Genomic DNA, 18924 nt, shown 5'->3' with positions numbered 1-18924 from the left:
AATGGGGATGTGCCAAGTACTAGCTTGCAGACAGCAGTTAATTCTGCTTTTGGGGTATGTGTATGGGGTTATAAAACTTTATCGAAAACTGAACTTTGAGCTGGCCCTGGAATAAAATAAAAATAGGTTCCAAATAGAATAGCAATAAATAATGATCCCGAGGTAGCAAAGTGTATTTTGGAGGCCTTTGGTTTCCATATTAAGTAATTAAAACTTATGGCCAATAAATAAGTTGTGAAAGTTTCTCATTTTGTTTGTTTTTAAAGGTAAACTGTTAATACTGGGGCAATGGAAAGAGTGATGACAGCAGGTCAGGAGACCCATGAGCAAACCAATGCAATCATCTGTGTGCGCAATGTCCTAAACAGGGTGCCATAAAGAGAAAGAGTAGGCTTCAAATATTTAGGGTTAGAATTCAAAAATGTGTCTGAAGTTTTATGCTTTCGTAGACATGACATTGCTACATTAAATGAGTTTGGGACATACCGGAGGTCAGGAGGGAAGATGAATATTACCGTGTTGTGAGTCTCTAGGACAGACGAGTAAGGACGTCCAAGAAGACTGTTGGAAAGATAACACAGCTCAGGGGATAGCGTCCGGAAGTGATGGCTGCTACTGGAAATTCCCAGAAAGGACAGGCGCAGGGAGAGGAGGCCTCATGGTGGGTTAAGAGGCAGGCAAGGAAAGAACAAAGGCATCCAACCCCGCGCTGAGTCGCCTTGCTGACCGCCAGCATGCTCCAGCTTCCTTCTTAGGGACACGGAAACAGCCCGGCAAGCGCTAGCAGACCCTCGAGGTGCGCCCGGGAGCCCCCACGCCAGCAGCTCCGCCCACGCGTGCGGGTCACGTGGTGCTGGGCGCGTGCGCGGGAAACGCGCGAGGCCGGCGGAGGGCGGCTGCGCCTGCGCACCAGCCGGCCGGCCGTTAGTCGCGACAGGCCCCGCGGAGGATGGAGGGATGGAGCCGCCCAGAGAGACGGCCAAGGTTGCCAACGCGGCTGTTAACCACGGCGGGCGGGTCCATTCCCATTACGTGGCCCCCATACTGCAGCGGGGCCCCCACACCAACCTGGAAACCGTGCACTCCCGAGCGTCGTTTTCCTCGGCCCGTAACTCCCCAGAGCATGGCAAGAGCGCGGCCCTGCCCAAGGACCAGGCCAAGGAGGGCGCGGCACACCGGCTGCTGAACGTGAGCGGCCCGGCGGGCGCGGCGCCGGGGGGGACCCGGGTCCACGCGTGCGCCTGGGACCAGGGAGACTTGCCCTAGGTGCCTGAGGGGTTCACTTGTGGGACCTCGACGCTGTTTCACTTGTCAGAGCCTCGCTTTATTAGCTGTGGGAGGAAGATGGTTACTACCGACCTTGCTTAGAGGGTTGTCTGAGGAGCTGAAGGAGATGCGGGCATAAAGTGCTGAACACAGTGCAAGGCACAGAGTGAGGAGTGCTGTCATCGTCATCGTCACTGGGATTTCCTTCATGAGGTTAAAGGGCTAAACTCCGGGAACTTTGGTTCCCTGGTTTTCAGTTCCTGGGGTTCTTAGAGATGAACTTGTGGGAGCAAATCTGCATCACGTCTGCAAAGTGAATTTTGGCCTCGAGTTCTTAATTAGAGAGGTGTATTCCTATTTAAAATGTGTGAAACTCCTGGGTTTCCCGTTTAGTGGTATCACCGGAAGATGGAGGAAGTGGAAAAGGGTGATCAAATTGAAACTCACTTTTTCAAAGTTGTTAGGGGATTATTAGGAAATTGTACATTCTCTATTGGTCTTAAGTTATTAAAAAATAGTACAGATAAAAGTATCTGTCAAGGGGGCCGGCCAGGTGGCACAGCGGTTAAGTGCACATGTTCAGCTTCTCTGTGGCCTAGGGTTCCCAGTTTCAGATCCCGGGTGTGGACATGGCACCCCTTGACAAGCCATGCTGTGGTAGGCGTCCCACATAGAAAGCAGAGGAAGATGGGCACGGATGTTAGCTCAGGGCCAGTCTTCCTCAGCAGAAAAAGGAGTAAGCGGCAGGTGTTAGCTCAGGGCTAATCTTCCTCAAAAGAAAAAAAAAGTATCTATCAGGAAACAAATGGTACACAAAAAGATGATGTCCTTCTCTCTAAAATTAAGGAGTTGACTGACTTGATCTCTAAAGTAACATCTTAATTCTAAAAATTTAGAATACTCTTCACTCATTGTTATGATAAATTAAGAGCATATTACGACTTAGCTATAGGATGATACTAGGAAAAATTGCAAAGGTTGTGTAAGAGAGATGTGCTTGGAAATCTAGGCCATAGAAGGTTTTTGTTGTATGTCCTTTTAAGGAATTTGGACTTTATTCTGGAGAATGGTGATTTGCAATATTTTTTTGAGGATCTCTTTTTCTCGTGAAAAAAAGGAAATCTCCCCACATAAGAGTAGCTGGCTCTTTACTGTCTACTGACTGGGAAAATCTATAATGACAAAAAGCTATCCTGCGGCAGTGTTTTTAATGGAGTCTGCTTACAGATACAACAGCATCTACAAACACTCAAAAAAGAGCGGTGCACGTATATGCAAGGTCTCTTGTTTACTCAAGTTTGGTTTCCCAAATTATTTGACCATAGGATATTTTACTATTTTGACAAAACAACCAAAAGAGCTTAGGAAATGAAATGGGCACTTGAATTTGGTTATGACCTCACAAATGGAGTCTTCTGACACAGATCCAGATGAATGAGTTTATGTAGGATAGATGTTTATTATACAGTAAACTTAGAGTAATGTGATAACTATATGTTATTAAAATTAGCATAGCAGCTACTCTAAGATACATAATGTAGACCATTGAACATGGAATGGATGACTTCTCTTCAATTTAGTAAAGGCCGCCTACGCATCGGTACACAGATGAAACATTACATATTTGGGCAACAGGTAGTCTTTTCTATGACTTCTTGGCATTTTTTGTGTATGGCACATGATTTCTTGAAAGCAGATCATCATAGGATAATAAGAAGAGCTATGTAATTAGGTTTAGCATTTTCTATACGAAATACATAGCTTTTTTTAAAAGTTGGAAGCAAATCTCTCTCTCAGGTGTGTTTCACATCTCTCAGAATGCATTTTGGAAAACAGTAGTTTGCAGATAATGCTTGGAACACATTTGATTTCAAGGATGTTCAGAGTTGAGAATCGCTACTACAGGGTGGTGGGAAAAGCTGGTGGTTTTCAAGCAGAGGGATGACATGGATCAGATGTGCTTTGTTGAAAAAATGGTTTTGACTATCAGGATTTAAGGAGAGATTAAAGAAGTAGTAGAGAGTGAGGAGGATGAAGTGCGGTTCTGTGGGGATGGAAGAGGACAGGCTCCAGAGCACAGGTGGAGGTATCCTTCTTGGATAGGAAGAAGGGCATCTCTTCCTCCAGACCCGTGTTCAAATTACCCCTGGATCACTGGTATCCACATCTTCTGGAGTGCTTGTTAAAATCTGGATTCCTGGGCCTCCACCTTACACCTGCTGACTCAGAGGGTGGGGCCCCCGGAATATGCTCAAATTTTAAACTGTCTCAGGTGATTCGTAGACTCATGTTTGAGAATTGCTGTAGACAGAGGAAAAAGATGGCGTTGGTGTGGGGATGGTCGAGTGAGGATGTAGGCTGGAGAAGGAAGCAAGTGCAGCCGGAAGAGTTTGATGAACTGGGTGAAAGAAAGGGGGGATGAGCGTCTGGAGATCTCAGTGAGATTTAGAAAAAGGTTTATTGAATGTGAGCTACTAAGAGAATTGGAAGGGTTAGCTAGAGATAGTGCTCAGATGGAGGAATACCGTAGTTTATGACTTTAGTAAAAGTGTGGCTCATCTCCCCGGCACATTCACGTCCGTTCTTCGAGCCTCCCTCATTCCTTTCAGCAGCCCACCGCAGTGCTACATCTTGGGCCTTGTCTTCACTCTGAGACTGCACCTCCCCAATCCTGAAATCTCTATGCTACTTCCTGACCTTTTGTTACTTTACTTTAATTACATCTGTTCTTTGAAATATATGCCAAGCTTTGTGCTAGACACTGAGGATACAACCTTGAACAAGACAAGCAAAGCACCTTCCCTGGGGAAGCCAGCGTTCAGATTGGAGAGACAGTCCCAGATGGTGCTGTTCTGAGGAGATGAGAGAGCGCTGGGATAGAGGACGATGGTGCTGGAGGGACAGGTACGACTCGGATGGGGTCTGAGAAGCCTCTCTGAGGAGGTGGCTTTTAAGTGAGAACCTGAAAATGAGAAGAGGCTAGCCATTTGAAGAGTCAGGGGAGGATAGAGGGCATAAGAGGCAATAAACAAGAGTGAGGTTTCTGCAGAGGGATAATTTGAAAGCTTCATGGAACACGGAGTGAGGGGAAGAGTGGCATGAAATGAGGCCATGAATTATCTTTTTGTTTGTTTAAAGTCCCTTTTAAAATCTTTGTGTGTATGAATTGCTCATTCAAGTCATTTTCCTATCAGTGTTTTGTACTTTTCCCCTTCAGTTTTTCAAAAATTCTGTATTTATTAAGGGTATTAGATCTGCATCTGTGATATGTCTCGCAAATATTTTCTCAAAATTCAGTAGCTGTCTTTTGACTGTTTATGATGCTTTTTGCTATGCAAAAGGTTCTTAATTTTATGAGGTCAAGTTTATCAGTCTTATTGCATCTGAATTTTGCGTCTTAGTTAAAAACTGTTTATGTGCATCCAGGTATATGAGTGTATAAAGGAATTTACCTATGTTACCTTCTAGTATTCATATGTCATTTTTACATTTAAATCCTGATTTATTTGGACTGTATGTTGTGAGGTATGGATTTAATTTTTTCTTTTTCCAAATACTTGTTCCAACACCATTTATTTAAAAAAAAAGAAAAGATCTTTGCCCTAGTGACTTGAGATGTTGCCTTTTTACTAAGTTACCATATGTATTTGATTTTTTTCCCTGGACTTTCTATTCTATTCCACTGGTCTGTTTATCGAGTTATATATCAGGACCATATTATTTTATTTTAAAGACTTATAGTAAGTTTTAATGTCATGTAGGGCTGGTCCTTCCCTTGTAGCTTTTCGTTTCCAGTGATTTCTTGAATATTCTCCCCTTTTTTCCTTTTTGGTGAGGAAGATTGGCCCTGAGCTAACATCTGTTGCCAATCATCCTCTTTTTGCTTGAGGAAAATCTTCCTCTACTTTGTATGTGGGATGCCGCCACAGTGTGGCTTGATGAGTGGTGTGTAGGTCTGCGCCTGGGATCTGAACCTGCGAACCCTGGGCCGCCAAAGCAGTGTGTGCGAACTTAACCACTACGCGACCTGGCTGGCCCCTATTCCTGCTTTTTGAAAACACTTTACTGTTAACTTGTTTATCTCAGAGAAGCTTGTTTGTTTTTTTTAAATAAGGATTGCATTAAATTGATAAAATAGGTAGAAGTGACATCATGATGTTGATTGACCTGTCTTGTCCAAGAACAAGAGATATCTTTCCCTTTATTCAAGTCCACTTTTATGTCTTTCAGAAGTATTTTAAAATTTTCCTCTTAGGAGTTTTGTATACTTCTTGTTAAGATTATTCCTGAAGTGAGGCTTTTCCTACTCAATATCCTTTAGTTATTATTTACCTATATTAAGGCTATTGATTTATATATGTTAATTTCATATCCTGCTTCCTTATTGAATTTTTTAAACATTTGAGTTAGTGTTATTATTAATTCTCTAGCATTTAGATATACTATCAGTTCATCTTCAGATAGAGGTAGTTTTACCACTTTTTTCCTCCAATTTTCTTGCCTTTATTGACTTCTCTTATCTAATTGCGTTGGCTAATAGCACCAGTGATATGTTGAGTAGTGGTGGAGATAGTAAGCAACTGGGCCGTGTTCTTAATCTTAGTAAAACTGCCTCTCTGTTTCCCCACCAAATGAATACTGGCTTCAAAACTGGCTTAATTCATATTTTCTTGAGAATTTTAACCGGGAAAGGGTGTTGAATTTTGTCAGAGGCCATTTAAACAGGTATGGAGATAATCATATAATTTTTCTCCTTAGATCTGTTGATATGGTATATTATATTAATGAATTCCCTAATGTTGAACCTACTTGCATTCCTGGAATTGATCCCACCTGATTATTGCATGTTATTTTCTTTTTTAAAAATTAATTTTATTGGGATTGTAATGGTTTATAACATTGTGTAATTTCAGGTATGTTATTGTTTATCATTTCCTGAATACACTGCATCAAGCTCACTCCCAGTAGTCTACTTTTCATCCATCACCATACATATATGTGACTTTATCCCTTTTGCCCACCCCCCAATCCCCTTCTCCTCTGGTAATCACTATTCTGTTCTCTGTATCCATGTATTTGTTATTTTCCACATGTGAGTGAAATAATGTAGTTTTTGTCTTTCTCTGGCTTATTTTGCATATCATCATACCCTCAAGGTCCATCCATGTTGTTGCAAATGGGACAATTTTGTATTTTTTTTGTGGCTGAGTGGTATTCCGTTGTGTATATACACCACATCTTCTTTATCCATTCATCTATGGATGGGCACTTGGGTTGCTTCCACATCTTGGCTATTATGAATAATGTTGCAGTGAACATAGGGGTGCATAAATCTCTTTGGATCGTTGATTTCAAGTTCTTTGGATAAATACCCACTAGTGAGATAGCTGGATCGTATGGTATTTCTATTTTTAATTTTTTGAGAAACTCCAAACTGTTCTCCATAGTGGCTGCACCAGTTTGCGTTCCCGCCAGCAGTGTATGAATGTTCCCTTTTCTCCACATCCTCTCCAACATTTGTTGTTTTGTGTCTTGGTGATTACAGCCATTCTAACGGATGTAAGGTGATATCTCACTGTAGTTTTGATTTGCATTTCCCTAATAATTAGTGATGTTGAGCATCATTTCATGTGTCTTTTGGCCCTTTGGATATCTTCCTTGGAAAAATGTCTTTTCATATTCTCTTCCTATTTTTTGATTGGGTTGTTTATTGCATATTATTTTCTTAAGGTAGCACAGATTCTGTTTATTATTTCATTTAGTATTTTTGTATCAATATTTATAAGTGATATTAATGTATAATTTTCTTTTTTCTTTTTTTTTTAAAGATTTTATTTTTCCTTTTTCTCCCCAATGCCCCCTGGTACATAGTTGTGTATTTTTAGTTGTGGGTCCTCCTAGTTGTGCTATGTGGGATGCTGCCTCAGTGTGGCCTGATGAGTGGTGCCGTATCCACGCCCAGGATTTGAACTGGCGAAACCCTGGGCCGCCAGAAGTGGAGTGTGCGAACTTAACCACTCAGCCATGGTGCCGGCCCCTCTATAATTTTCTTTATGGGTTTAAATATTGATGCTCTACTTGCTTCATAAAAAAAATAAGAAAGCTTTCTTTAATATTCAATACTCTGGGGCAATTTATGGTGCCCAGGGATCGCTGGTCTTTGAAGGTTTGGTAGAATTTCCTGTGAAATCACCTGGACCTGGCACTTTTCTGTGGTGGTAGTTTCTTGCTAACTTTCTCTATTTCTTTTATGAAAATTAGTATGTTTAAGCTCTTTACCACTAACAGGGTCAGTTTTGTTCATTTTATTTGGTTAGGAAGTTATACATTTTATTTAGGTTTTAAAATATATTTGCAGGTCTGCAAAGTAGCCTTGTCTGATTTTTAAAAATCTTCTCTGTTTCAGGGGTTATTTCCACCTTGTAATTTCTTATTTGTGTTTTATCCCCCGTCTTGATTAAGTAAACTAGTGGTTTGTATATTTTGTTGGCTCTATATAGATCAGTTTGGGAATTGATATCTTAACAGTATTGAATCTTTCCATCCATGAACATAAAATGTTTTTGATTCCTTTAGCTCTTATTTAATTTCACTCAGAAATTTTTTGTAGTTTTCAGTGTACAAGTCTTACATTTTTTCTGTTAAATTTATTCCTAAGTATTGTATTATTTTGGTGCTATTTCAAATATAGTTGTTTTCTTAATTTCATTTCAATGGTTAATTGTACCATATAGAAATAAAATTGATTTTTATATTTTGTTCTTGTATCTTGATACCTTGCTGAACTCGTTCATTAGTTCTACTAGTTTCCTTTTTCTTTCTTTTTTTTGTGGATTCCTTAGGAGTTTATGTATACAGGATTGTGTTGCCTGCATATAAAGACAATTTTATTTCTTCCTTTCAAATGTGGATACTTTTCATTTCTTTTTCCTCTCTGATTGTGCTGGATCAACCCTATAGTACAGTACTGGTTAAAAGTAGTGAGTGGACACTGCCTGTCAGTCCTGTGGAGAGCATTTGACAGAGCATGTTGTTGAGCAAGTTCCCTTCTATTTCTCGTTTGTTCAGAGTTTTTATTTATTTATTTATTTTTAAAGATTGGCACCTGAGCTAAGAGCTGTTACCAATCTTTTTTTTTTTCTTTTTCTCCCCAAATCTCCCTAGTACATAGTTGTATATTCTAGTTGTGAGTGCCTCTGGTTGTGCTATGTGGGATGCCGCCTCAGCATGGCCTGATGAGCGGTGCCATGTCCGTGCCCAGGATCTGTACCTGCGAAACCCTGGGCGGCTGAAGCAGAGCGCACAAACAACCACTTGGCCACGGAGCCGGCCCACAGCGTTTTTATTAAGAATGCATTTTGGATTTTGTAAAATACATTTTCTGCATTTGTTGAAATTATCATGTGATTTTTGTTCTTTATTGAACGTGTTTATTAACATGGTTTATTACGTTAACTGATTATTAGATTGAAAATCCCACTTTGTCATGGTATATGGTCTTTTTATATGTTGCTGGATTTTGTTTACTAATATTTTGTGGAGGACTTTTGCCTCTGTGTTCATGAGGGGTATTGACCTGTTGTTTTCGCATCTTGAGATGTCTGTCTGGCTTTGGTATTAACATGATAGTGACCTCATAGAATAACTTGAGAAGTGTTCCTTCCTCTTCCCTTTTTCTTTTCCTGGAAGAATTTGTGAAGCATTGTTATAATTTCTTCTTTAAGTGTTTGATAGAATTCATCAGTGATGCAATCTGGGCCTGGGTTTTTCTTTGTAGAAAGAATTTTAATTGCTAATTCAATTTCTTTTCTTGTTATAGGTAACAAGTTTTCAGATATTCTTTCTTCTCAAGTCAGTTTTTGTAATTTGTGTCTTTCTAGGAATTTTTCTGTTTCATCTAAATTGTCTAATTTGTTAGCGTAAAATGGTTTATGGTTGTAGTAGTTACCTCATATGGCAATAAACTGCAGACGAATGAAGTTTAGGATTTTGAGATGGGGAGATTATCCTGGATTCTCTGAGTGGCCCCTAAATGTAATCACCAATGTCCTTATAAAAGAGAAAGAGGGACATTTGGAACACTCAGAAAAGAAGGCCATATGGTCACAAATGCAGAGATTGGAGTGATGCGGCACAAGCCAAGGCATGCTGGGAGTCTCCAGAGGCCGGAAGACACAAGAACGGCTTCTCCCTCCGGCCTCTAGAGGGAGTGTTGCCCTGCTGGCTGCTCCATGTTGGCGCAGTGGCACTGATTGCAGACCGCTGGCCTTGGGAACTGGAAAGAACACATGTGTGTAAGCCACCAAGTTTATGGTGATTTGTTACAGCAGCCACAGGGATTAATGTAATAGTATTCCCTTATAATCCTTTTAATTGTCACAGGTTTGTAGTGGTGTCCTGTTTCATTCTTGTTTTTGGTAATTTGTGACCTCTCTCTTTTTTTCTTCATCAGTCTAGCTAAAGGTTTGTCAGTTTTGGTGATCTTTTCAGAGAACCTATCTTTAGTTTCATTGATTTTTTTCTATTTTTTAAATCTCAATGATTTCCGTTCTAGTCTTTGTTTCCTTCCTCCTGCTTACTTTGGGTTTTGCTTGCTCTTATTTTTAAAAGTATGATGGTGTTTAATCCTATCAATTTTCTTCTAAACAGTGCTTTAACTGTACCCTATAAATTTTTTTTTCCCCCGAGGGAGATCGGCCCTTAGCTAACACCTGTTGCCAATCTTCCTCTTTTTGCTTGAGGAAGATTCTCCCTGAGCTCACATCTGTGCCAGTCTTCCTCTGTTTTGTATGAGGGTCTCTGCCACAGCATGGCTGATGAGTAGGTCCGCATGTGGGAACTGAACCTGCGAACCCGGGCTGCCAACACAGAGCACGTGAACTTAACCACTAGGCAATGGGGCCACCCCCTGCACCCTATAAATTTTATGTTGTGTTTTCATTTTCATTCAGCTCATAATATTTTCTGATTTCCGTTGTTTTTCTTCTTTGACCCATGGCTTGTTTAGAGGTGTTTTTTTGTTTTTGTTTTTTAAGATTGGCACCTGAGCTAACAACTGTTGCCAATCTTCTTTTCTTTTCTTACTTTTTGTCCCCAAATCCTCCCAGTACATAGTTGTATATTTTAGTTGTGGGTCCTTCTAGTTGTGGCATGTGGGACGCTGCCTCAAAGTGGCCTGATGAGCGGTACCATGTCTGAGCCCAGGGTCCGAACTGGCGAAACCCCAGGCCACTGAAGTGGAATATGCGAACTTAACCACTCGGTCACGGGGCCAGCCCCTAGAGATGTGTTTTTAATTTCCGAGATTTGTGTATTTCTCAAGTTCCCTTGTGTTTTTTATTTATAATTTGTACTGTGGGAGTAGGAGAACATCTTTGTATGATTTCAGTTCTGTAAAATTTACTGAGACTGGTTTCATGGTCTAGCATATCCTGCAGAATATCCTGTGTGCTTTTAAAAATATGTATTTTGGGGTGTTTTTTGTTCAATATTTTGTCTATTTGTGAGATTCATCCATGTTGTTGTGTGTAGGTGTAGTTACTCATTTTCCTTGCTCTATAGTATTCCATTGTACGAATATATCACATTATCTATATCTGTTCTTTTGTTGATGGATATTGGGTTGTTTCTAGTTTTCAGCTATGGTAAATAATACAGCTGTGAACATTCTTGTGCATGTCTTTTGATATACGTGTGCATACATTCTCTTGGGGATATATCTAGGAATGGAATTTCTGGGTCATAATTATGTATATGCTCAACTTCAGTACTTAATGCCAAACAGTTTTTCAAAGAGGATATACCAGTTTGTATTCCCACTGGTAGTGTGTTGGAGTTCTAGTTACTCCACGTCCTTGCCTCTTCATATTGTCAGTCTCTTTATTTTTAGCCATCTGAGGGATGCGTAGTGTATCCCTTTGTGGGTGTTAACTCTCATTTCCCTGATGACTAATGAGAATGAATTCCCTTCCAAATGTTTGTTAGCCATCATATAAACTCTTTGGTGAAGTGCCTGTTCAAGTCTGTCTCCTTTCCATTTTTCTGTTGGATTATCTGCCCTGCTTATTAATTTGTATAAGCTTGCATAGAAATCCTAGTTATAGGCCCTCTGCCGGTTATATTAGACATGTTGCAAATTTCTTCTTCCAGTCAGTGGCGTATGTTTTCACTTTCTTAATGGTGTCTTTTTATAAGCAGAAGGTATTACATTTAATGTGGTTTAATGTATCAAACTTTTTCTTTATAGCTATTGCTCTTTGTCTTCTGTTTTAGGAATCTTCTCCCCAGCGTCATGGAAATAGTCTCCTATATTACCTTCTAATTGGTTTTCCTTTCATGTTGAGATCTACAGTTGACTTGTAACAGATTTCTTTGTGTGTGATGTGAGTACAAGCCAGATTTTCTTTTCTTTTTTTTCTCTCCTCTTTCTTCCTTTTGTACTTTCATTCTTTTTTTGTGTGTGGAGATTTCTACTTGACCCAGCTGAGAGGATTTCTTCCCCACTATTCCTCAGTGCCAACTTTGTCACAGATGACATGTGCATAAATGTGTGGGTCTGTTTGTAGACTCTCTAATCATTTTCTTTGGTGCATTTATACTCCCTTGTGCGAATGCCTTTAGACATTAAGGAATAATGTCTTTATTTCTTCAGTTTTTAAGTACTTCATTCTGTTTTTCTTCTTTAAGATTGTCTTGGCTATTCTTGGCCTTTCCATTTTCATATTAATTTTTTGAAAAGCTTATCAATTTCCGTGGGAGAACTTGTTGAGATTTTGATTTTGATTGCATTAAATCTATAGCTCAATTTGAGGAGCTGAACTGTATATTTTTTATATAATATATAATATGCTTATGTATTATATAAATGTAACATGATGCAATAATATAATATATATAAATATAATATTTATATATGATATATAATATAATTAATATAATATAAATATTTACATATATTTATATATATGATATAATAATATTTATATTTAAGTACATATAAATATATATACCTAAGTATAATTAAAATACTTACATAAAAATAATAATATAATGTAAACTGTGTCTTGATTCCTTATGCTTTTGCACTTATTTATTCTGTCTAGGCTCCTCTCCCTCTAGTTCTTTTTTTGTTTTTGTTTGTTTGTTTGTTTGAGGAATATTAGCCCTGAGCTAACATCTGCTGCCAATCCTCCTCTTTTCACTGAGGAAGACTGGCCCTGAGCTAACATCCATGCCCATCTTCCTCTACTTTATATGTGGGACGCCTACCACAGCATGGCTTGACAAGCGGTGTCATGTCTGCACCCAGGATCCAAACCGGCGAACCCCAGGCCACCGAAGCGGAATGTGCACACTTAACCGCTGTGCCACCAGGCCAGCCTCTCCCTCTAGTTCTTTATTTTTTACTTCTTCAAACCCACTTGAAGTATCATCGCCTCCTTCCCTAACACTGTTTCTCCCTGTGTTTCTGAGATAGTTCTTAAGCATCCTGAGTGGGGCCTGGTCCTGGAATCTTAGCCCCTGCTTCTCTTTTGCTCCAGGGTTATGACCATGAGTATTTGTGAAAAAGTGGACAGTCAAATGAGGAACTATGTATCAGCTTTATCCAACCCTTTCTGATAATGAGTCTAAATTGAAAACTATTATGGAACTCCTACCTCCACCTCAGATTGAAGGTGGCAGGCTATCAAATGGAGAGGGTATGCTACCTTCAGGCTAAGCAGACTGTGCCCATGTGGGCATATGCGTGCAACTGGCAGCTTGAAGCCTCCAGGAAGGCAGAGTTAGGAAAGCAAAACATAATCGCAGGCAGCTACATGTGACTTTATAGCAGTAGTCTCCAAATTTTTTTGATTGCATAATCTTATCAGTAAAAAACATATGAGCATCTATCACCAATGTTTATATATTTATTTATACATTACATAAATGCACTGCAATTTACTTTATAAATTCTACAATATACAAAATTAAAAATGATAAGTAACCAGTATTTCTAAAGATGATTTTTAATTGTTTTACTTATTAGTGGTACAAAATTCAATAAGCATCACTATTTTTGAAAAGCACAATTTAATACTTTGTGATGTAGTGGTTTGAAGGTCTGGTTAAGAAATATGTATTTAGAAATATTTGCTAGTTTACATAGTAGTGACAGCCATTTATCATCACAGAAGAGATTAGCAAATTTGGAACATTTGTCTTTTTGTGAAACCCAAGTGCATGATGTATCTTTATTTTTGCTAACTTTTTAAAATGCTTTGCCATGAATTTTTTTTTTTTTTTTGTGAGGAAGATTGACCCTGAGCTAACATCTGTTGCCAATCTCTCATTTTTTTGCTTGAGGAAGATTGTCCCTGAGCTATCATCTGTGCCAATCCTCCTCTATTTTATGTGGGATGCCGCCACAGCATGGCTTGATGAATGGTGCTAGGTCCCTGCCCGAGATCTGAACTTGCGAACCCTGGGCCACCGAAGCTGGAGCACGTGAACTTAACCACTCCACCACTGGGCTGGTCCCTTTGCCATGACATTTTTTATGCTCAGTCCTCATCTATTTTCTAAGCAGACTAAATATTCTACCACCTAGGGTAATGTAATTTGGTCAGTCCACTTAGCTGGCAAATGAAATACCCTGAAAGCCTGCAGGCACTGATACAAGCCCTTTGAGTGTGAAACTCACACTTTCCTCAGAATATTTGTCTGAGGGTGCAAAAGAGTCACTGTTCCTGAGCTTGGGAGGGAAAAGGATGATTAAAAAAAATCCTTTTGAGACTTAATAATTCCATGTACCTGTAGCTTGCACAATGAATGGCAAGGTCTGAGCAGCCGAAGAAGTTATTCTTTTTCCCCTGTGGAAGATCTGGGTTGGGCTCTCTAGTATCTAGTATAGAGAAAGAGGAAACACAAAATTCTCTCTTCTGAGCAGTTGTTTTTCTTACAGTGCAACCATATTTGTTTTCTCATCTGTCCGTCTTCAACACTAGACTGAGCTTGCTGAGGGAGGAACACTTTGAGCTGGGATCGGCCCAGCCAGGTGCATATTTGTGCCAGCATATGAGTAAATGTTAATGTTGTCAGGATGGGGAGGTTTCCATTAGTGCTGGGAAGTAGGGATGGCCTAGGAAAAGCTTAGGTATGTGGGCTAGTGGGTCTTCAGAGAAAACTGTGGGATGGAGGAGAGTGGGTCAAAAAAGTCATCAGGGAAGATGTACAGAACCATATGAGTGAATGTACAGGCTTTTTAATAGAAGTGCCATGAGGGATGTCTGTTCCAGGCCAAAAGTGACAAAGATGAAAGGCATAGTGCAATTAACTGAGATCAAAGTTCTCTGCAGGTGAGGAGAAATTCTAGATGGTGTCAGAAGGCTTTATGAGACTAGTCTTTAGAACTTTTGTTCAAGGTTCTAGAATAATTTTGGCAAAGAGTTGTTCTGCTCATGTTGCTGCCATTGAAGAGAGCTCTGCTCAGATGAGGAAGGAAAAGTAAAAAGGTAGTAAAAGGAAGAGGGGGCAGTATTTTTACCAGGTTGTTAAGGATAACTTAAGCATCAGTATTCTAAAGGAGTTTTTTCCCGATTATTTTGTATTTATTGAAATGCACATTCAAAGTAGACTTCCATAATGAGGTTATCAAAACATTGGAAAGCATGAGCTTGCACATTAAATATGCATATAATGTACCAAAGTTTGATATTTTTGTGACATTACAGTAATTGTGACTCAGTCACCTTAAACTACATTAAATCATGTATATAAAACAAATTAAACCATTCAGATGCAATGATAACAAAATGACCCAAGATACATAAAACAAATTTTTTCATTACAACTGAAGTATTTGTTATATACTTTAAAACAAAATTTTCAACATAACTAAAGATTTATTATATACTTTAAGAATTGAACAAGTAATTCTTGAAAGGCACATAGCAATGAAGATTCCTGGGAAGTTAATTCTTATAAATAAGACCATGTCAATTCAAGTTCAGAAAAGGTTGTGGATAAATATAATTCTCCTTTCAGGCTGGATTTTTAATAGGCAGTTTTCCCCTATTTCCCGCACCTCTTCCCTCCAGTCCCCTCCTCTCCTTTTCTCTTTACTTTACTATTAAAATCTGTATTACAGCATCTTGGGGGCCGGTCCAGTGGCATAGTTGTTAAGTTCACACGCTCTGCTTCGGTAGCCTGGGGTTCGCGGGTTCAGATCCTGGGCACAGACCTACCCACCACTCATCAGGCCACTCTGTGGCAGCATCCCACATACAAAATAGAGGAAGATTGGCCCAGTTGTTAGCTCAGGGACAATCTTCCTCACACACACACACACAAAAAGTCTTGTAATTTTTAAAGACTAACCATTGTGTATAGTGACCAGAGCCCTTAAAACAAAGTTAAATACTAACCCACAAGTATCAGTCAGTGAAGTTACTCTGGAGGAAAGCACACAGCTAAAAACCAAAAGCCATCTGTTCATGGCTCCATTCTAGTGTACCTGCTGTTCCAAAGGGTTAAATTCCACTTCCTTTGGTGGCTGATAACTGAAGGATCACTGCCGTGTGTGGGATACGGTACCTCGTCCACATCAGGGTAAGTCTGCGACCTGGTCATGGTGGTCGCTTTTAGTTAGCAAGGAAAGCTTGTCGTTCATGCTACTACGCACCTCTCTCCTCTCTCATGATTTCCTTGGTTATTTTATATTTAATTGTGTACATTTTGTTTCTCTGCTAAATTATTGCTAAACTTATTGGGGGTATGGATGAGTTTTCTAGTCATATTAATATCCCACTGCCTAGAATAATACCTTAATCTTACTAGATACTCATAAAATATTATCTTAATTTATTTACATTGTAGATGCTGAGAAAAACGCTTAAAGGGTCTGAAAGTAAAGAAGTGGAAGTAACACCTGAGGCACCGACAACTTTAGTGCCGTTTGGGGATGTGGTATGTATGACTAATCCTCAGTAAACCTGTGCAGATTTCTCCTTATTTCATACGAAGACTGGTCAGTGTTTGTTATTTGGTAATCAATAAGTTCGTGTAGAAAATGGTCCTCTCTGATAACATATTCATGAATGTTTCATTTTTATGAATCATAAAAGCATTCTAATAATCACCAAAATTATGGGAAACATCTTGACTCACACATACAAAATGTTTTCTATACTAGGGATTCCCAAGCTCTAGTTACATCAGAATCACTTGGCATACTTTGTAAAGACATTGATTCTTGGGCCCCGCCTAAGATCTGCTAACTGAGAATCTGAGAATGGGACCCGGAATCAGTATTTGTATTGAGCTCTTCAGGCGATAGTGTTTATTTTCACATTAAGGAACCTTTGAGCCATAGTGTGAAAATTGACCGCGTACCTCTCGCTCATCCAAAAAGTAAGAAAGCCCAGAAACAAAAGCAAACACACTCATCAGTCACACACCTACACACAAACACACAGGTAGGACCTCATATCTGGGCTGAGAACCAGAAAAACCTGTTTCTTTTGGGTGCTAAGGAGTGTAGGATATGAGGATCTGTGTACATTTAGAACTGTCAGATATCATGGTATTCTTTTACAGTTCTTGTTTTCTGAACACTATTAGAATAGTTAGGGGGTATAAAATAAGAGTTTCTTTTGTCCTTCTCTAGCTCCTATCATATACTAATACATTTTCTTGATTAAAAAATATGCAATGAATTTAACATCACCTTTTTGGGGGAAAAAGTAAGAGTATATTAACGTATACATTTTTGTTTTTACAAAGTGACTGTGGTGTGTGTTTATCTGTGTAATTATATAACCCTTTCTTTCCTAAATCACGAAGTTGGAGGATAAGCCTCCACTCTCTGAATCTAACCTTAGAAAATGTTCTTGAGATCAGTTGCTGTAAGCTCCTCTGCATGCCATTATGTTGACGTACCAATTTCTGTAATCCATGCTCTTGAATGTGACTTCTACATTTCTTTAGAACTTAGTTTTTGAAGAATATTTTGATTTTACCTATACTTCCTAATTTCATAGTCTGTATTTTCCTTATTTGAATTACATATTGCTAGACATTGAAAAACTTCTCTTAAATGTCCGCTGGAGTGTTTGGCAGAGAGACGTTTGGCATGTGATTGATAGCTCCTCCCAACGCGTGCTTCCATCCCATCACTTTCCCTTTGAAAGCTCTGTGATTTGTTCTGAGATGTTTGGCAAGTTGTGTCCGTATGTAGGCAGTGATGAAGAGCTGCATCACAACCTGCTCCTCCTGTTTCGTGTAGTCGCATCCCATTGTCAGAATGAATGTGAAGAAGCTGTGTCTTAAAATTGGGTGCATCAAGTGCTTTTGTGAATAGCTTTCTGGTTGCTTTTCTGTTTTTAAAGCATGTTTGAGAGTGTTTGGGGGGGGGGTGAGGTGTTGATGTGGTTATTGCTTTGGGCCACAGATGGGTCTTAGAATCTGTGGCCACATTTGTTCTACCTGGCTTGTGAATGGTCGTCATTATATTTTTGAGTGTTAAATCTTTTTCTATACTTAAATAGAAATTTATTCTCTTTTCTTTGTTATGTGGATCTATTATGTAAAGTATAAGTAGCTATTGAAATAGAAGGGAAGTTAGGGTAGTTGCCCATGGCTTCATGTTGAGATACTTGGCAGGCAGGCAGTGATTTACGACAGTGTGTAGAATTATGCAGTACAGAATTGTCGGTGTGCTTCCCTGTTTTACCCTCCTCACGTACAACCAAGGATTCATGGAATCACCTCTGGCAATGTTGATTATGTAATGTGCCTCTCCCCTTTGAATTTGAAAACGTAGAACCTTTCCTTTAACACAACATTTCATACCTATGTTTCTTTAGGAAGTAGACCACGATATTTTCTTTAGGATTTTATCAGTTAGATACAGTAATCTTTTAATTAAATATTGAATGCTAACCTATTTTTCTGTACTGTTCTAAAACCAAATCTTTAAATTTACTTACATTTAAAAATACTATTGGGCCATTTATTTTGTTTCACAATGTTTAAAGTAATATTGCTTTTGTTTTTACTGGGATTTTAAGACCAAACAAGGCTAAATATATTTGGCTAATACTGCATACTAATATTCAAATGTTCTGTATTCATTTTGTATTCAGTTTTATGGTTAAATATAAGATACAATTTTCTTTAACATTTAGAAACACTTTGTACAAAAGAGAATGAATATTTCACAGCCCTTGGCATATTGTAGTTGATGGATGATTGTTGACTGAAGAAGGTAGTTTTAGGATACTGGATAAGAAGGCTTATCTGAAGCAAGGCATATTTCTTATTATATGCAAGGTGCTATATTTTATCAGTTCTTGTTTAATATAAAATAAAAATGATTCAAAGAGTGATGGTTGGATTTAAGTTAATAATGAATACTTCTTTTGCTTTGTGTTCTTGTTCATGTTAAGTTTACTTTGAACAAACCCTGCCTATTTTTCTTCTGTAGTTCTGCTTTGTGGTGTTTTCCATTAACTAGATCTTTCTAATGAGCAACTGTTTTTAATGAGGAAAACTAACCAAGCGAAACTTTTTTTTTTATTTTTTTTTTTTTATTAAAGATTTTATTTTTTCCTTTTTCTCCCCAAAGCCCCCCGGTACATAGTTGTGTATTCTTCGTTGTGGGTTCTTCTAGGTGTGGCA

At 38.9% G+C, this 18924-nt stretch overlaps 1 protein-coding gene across 1 annotated transcript in view; it reads left to right on the top strand.

Annotated features, from left to right (window-relative positions):
• The first annotated feature begins 605 nt into the window (after positions 1–605).
• Positions 606–18924, top strand: part of C2CD6 (C2 calcium dependent domain containing 6) — a 161817-nt gene continuing 143498 nt past the window's right edge. The window contains 3 exon segments of the mRNA XM_070506619.1: positions 606–661; positions 756–1188; positions 16123–16212. Coding sequence (XP_070362720.1) covers positions 606–661; positions 756–1188; positions 16123–16212 — 579 coding nt within the window.

The sequence above is a fragment of the Equus asinus genome, chromosome 4 (genome assembly GCF_041296235.1).
Source record: "Equus asinus isolate D_3611 breed Donkey chromosome 4, EquAss-T2T_v2, whole genome shotgun sequence".
Classification (NCBI taxonomy): Eukaryota; Metazoa; Chordata; class Mammalia; order Perissodactyla; family Equidae; genus Equus; species Equus asinus.
This window is presented reverse-complemented; position numbering and strand designations above follow the sequence as displayed.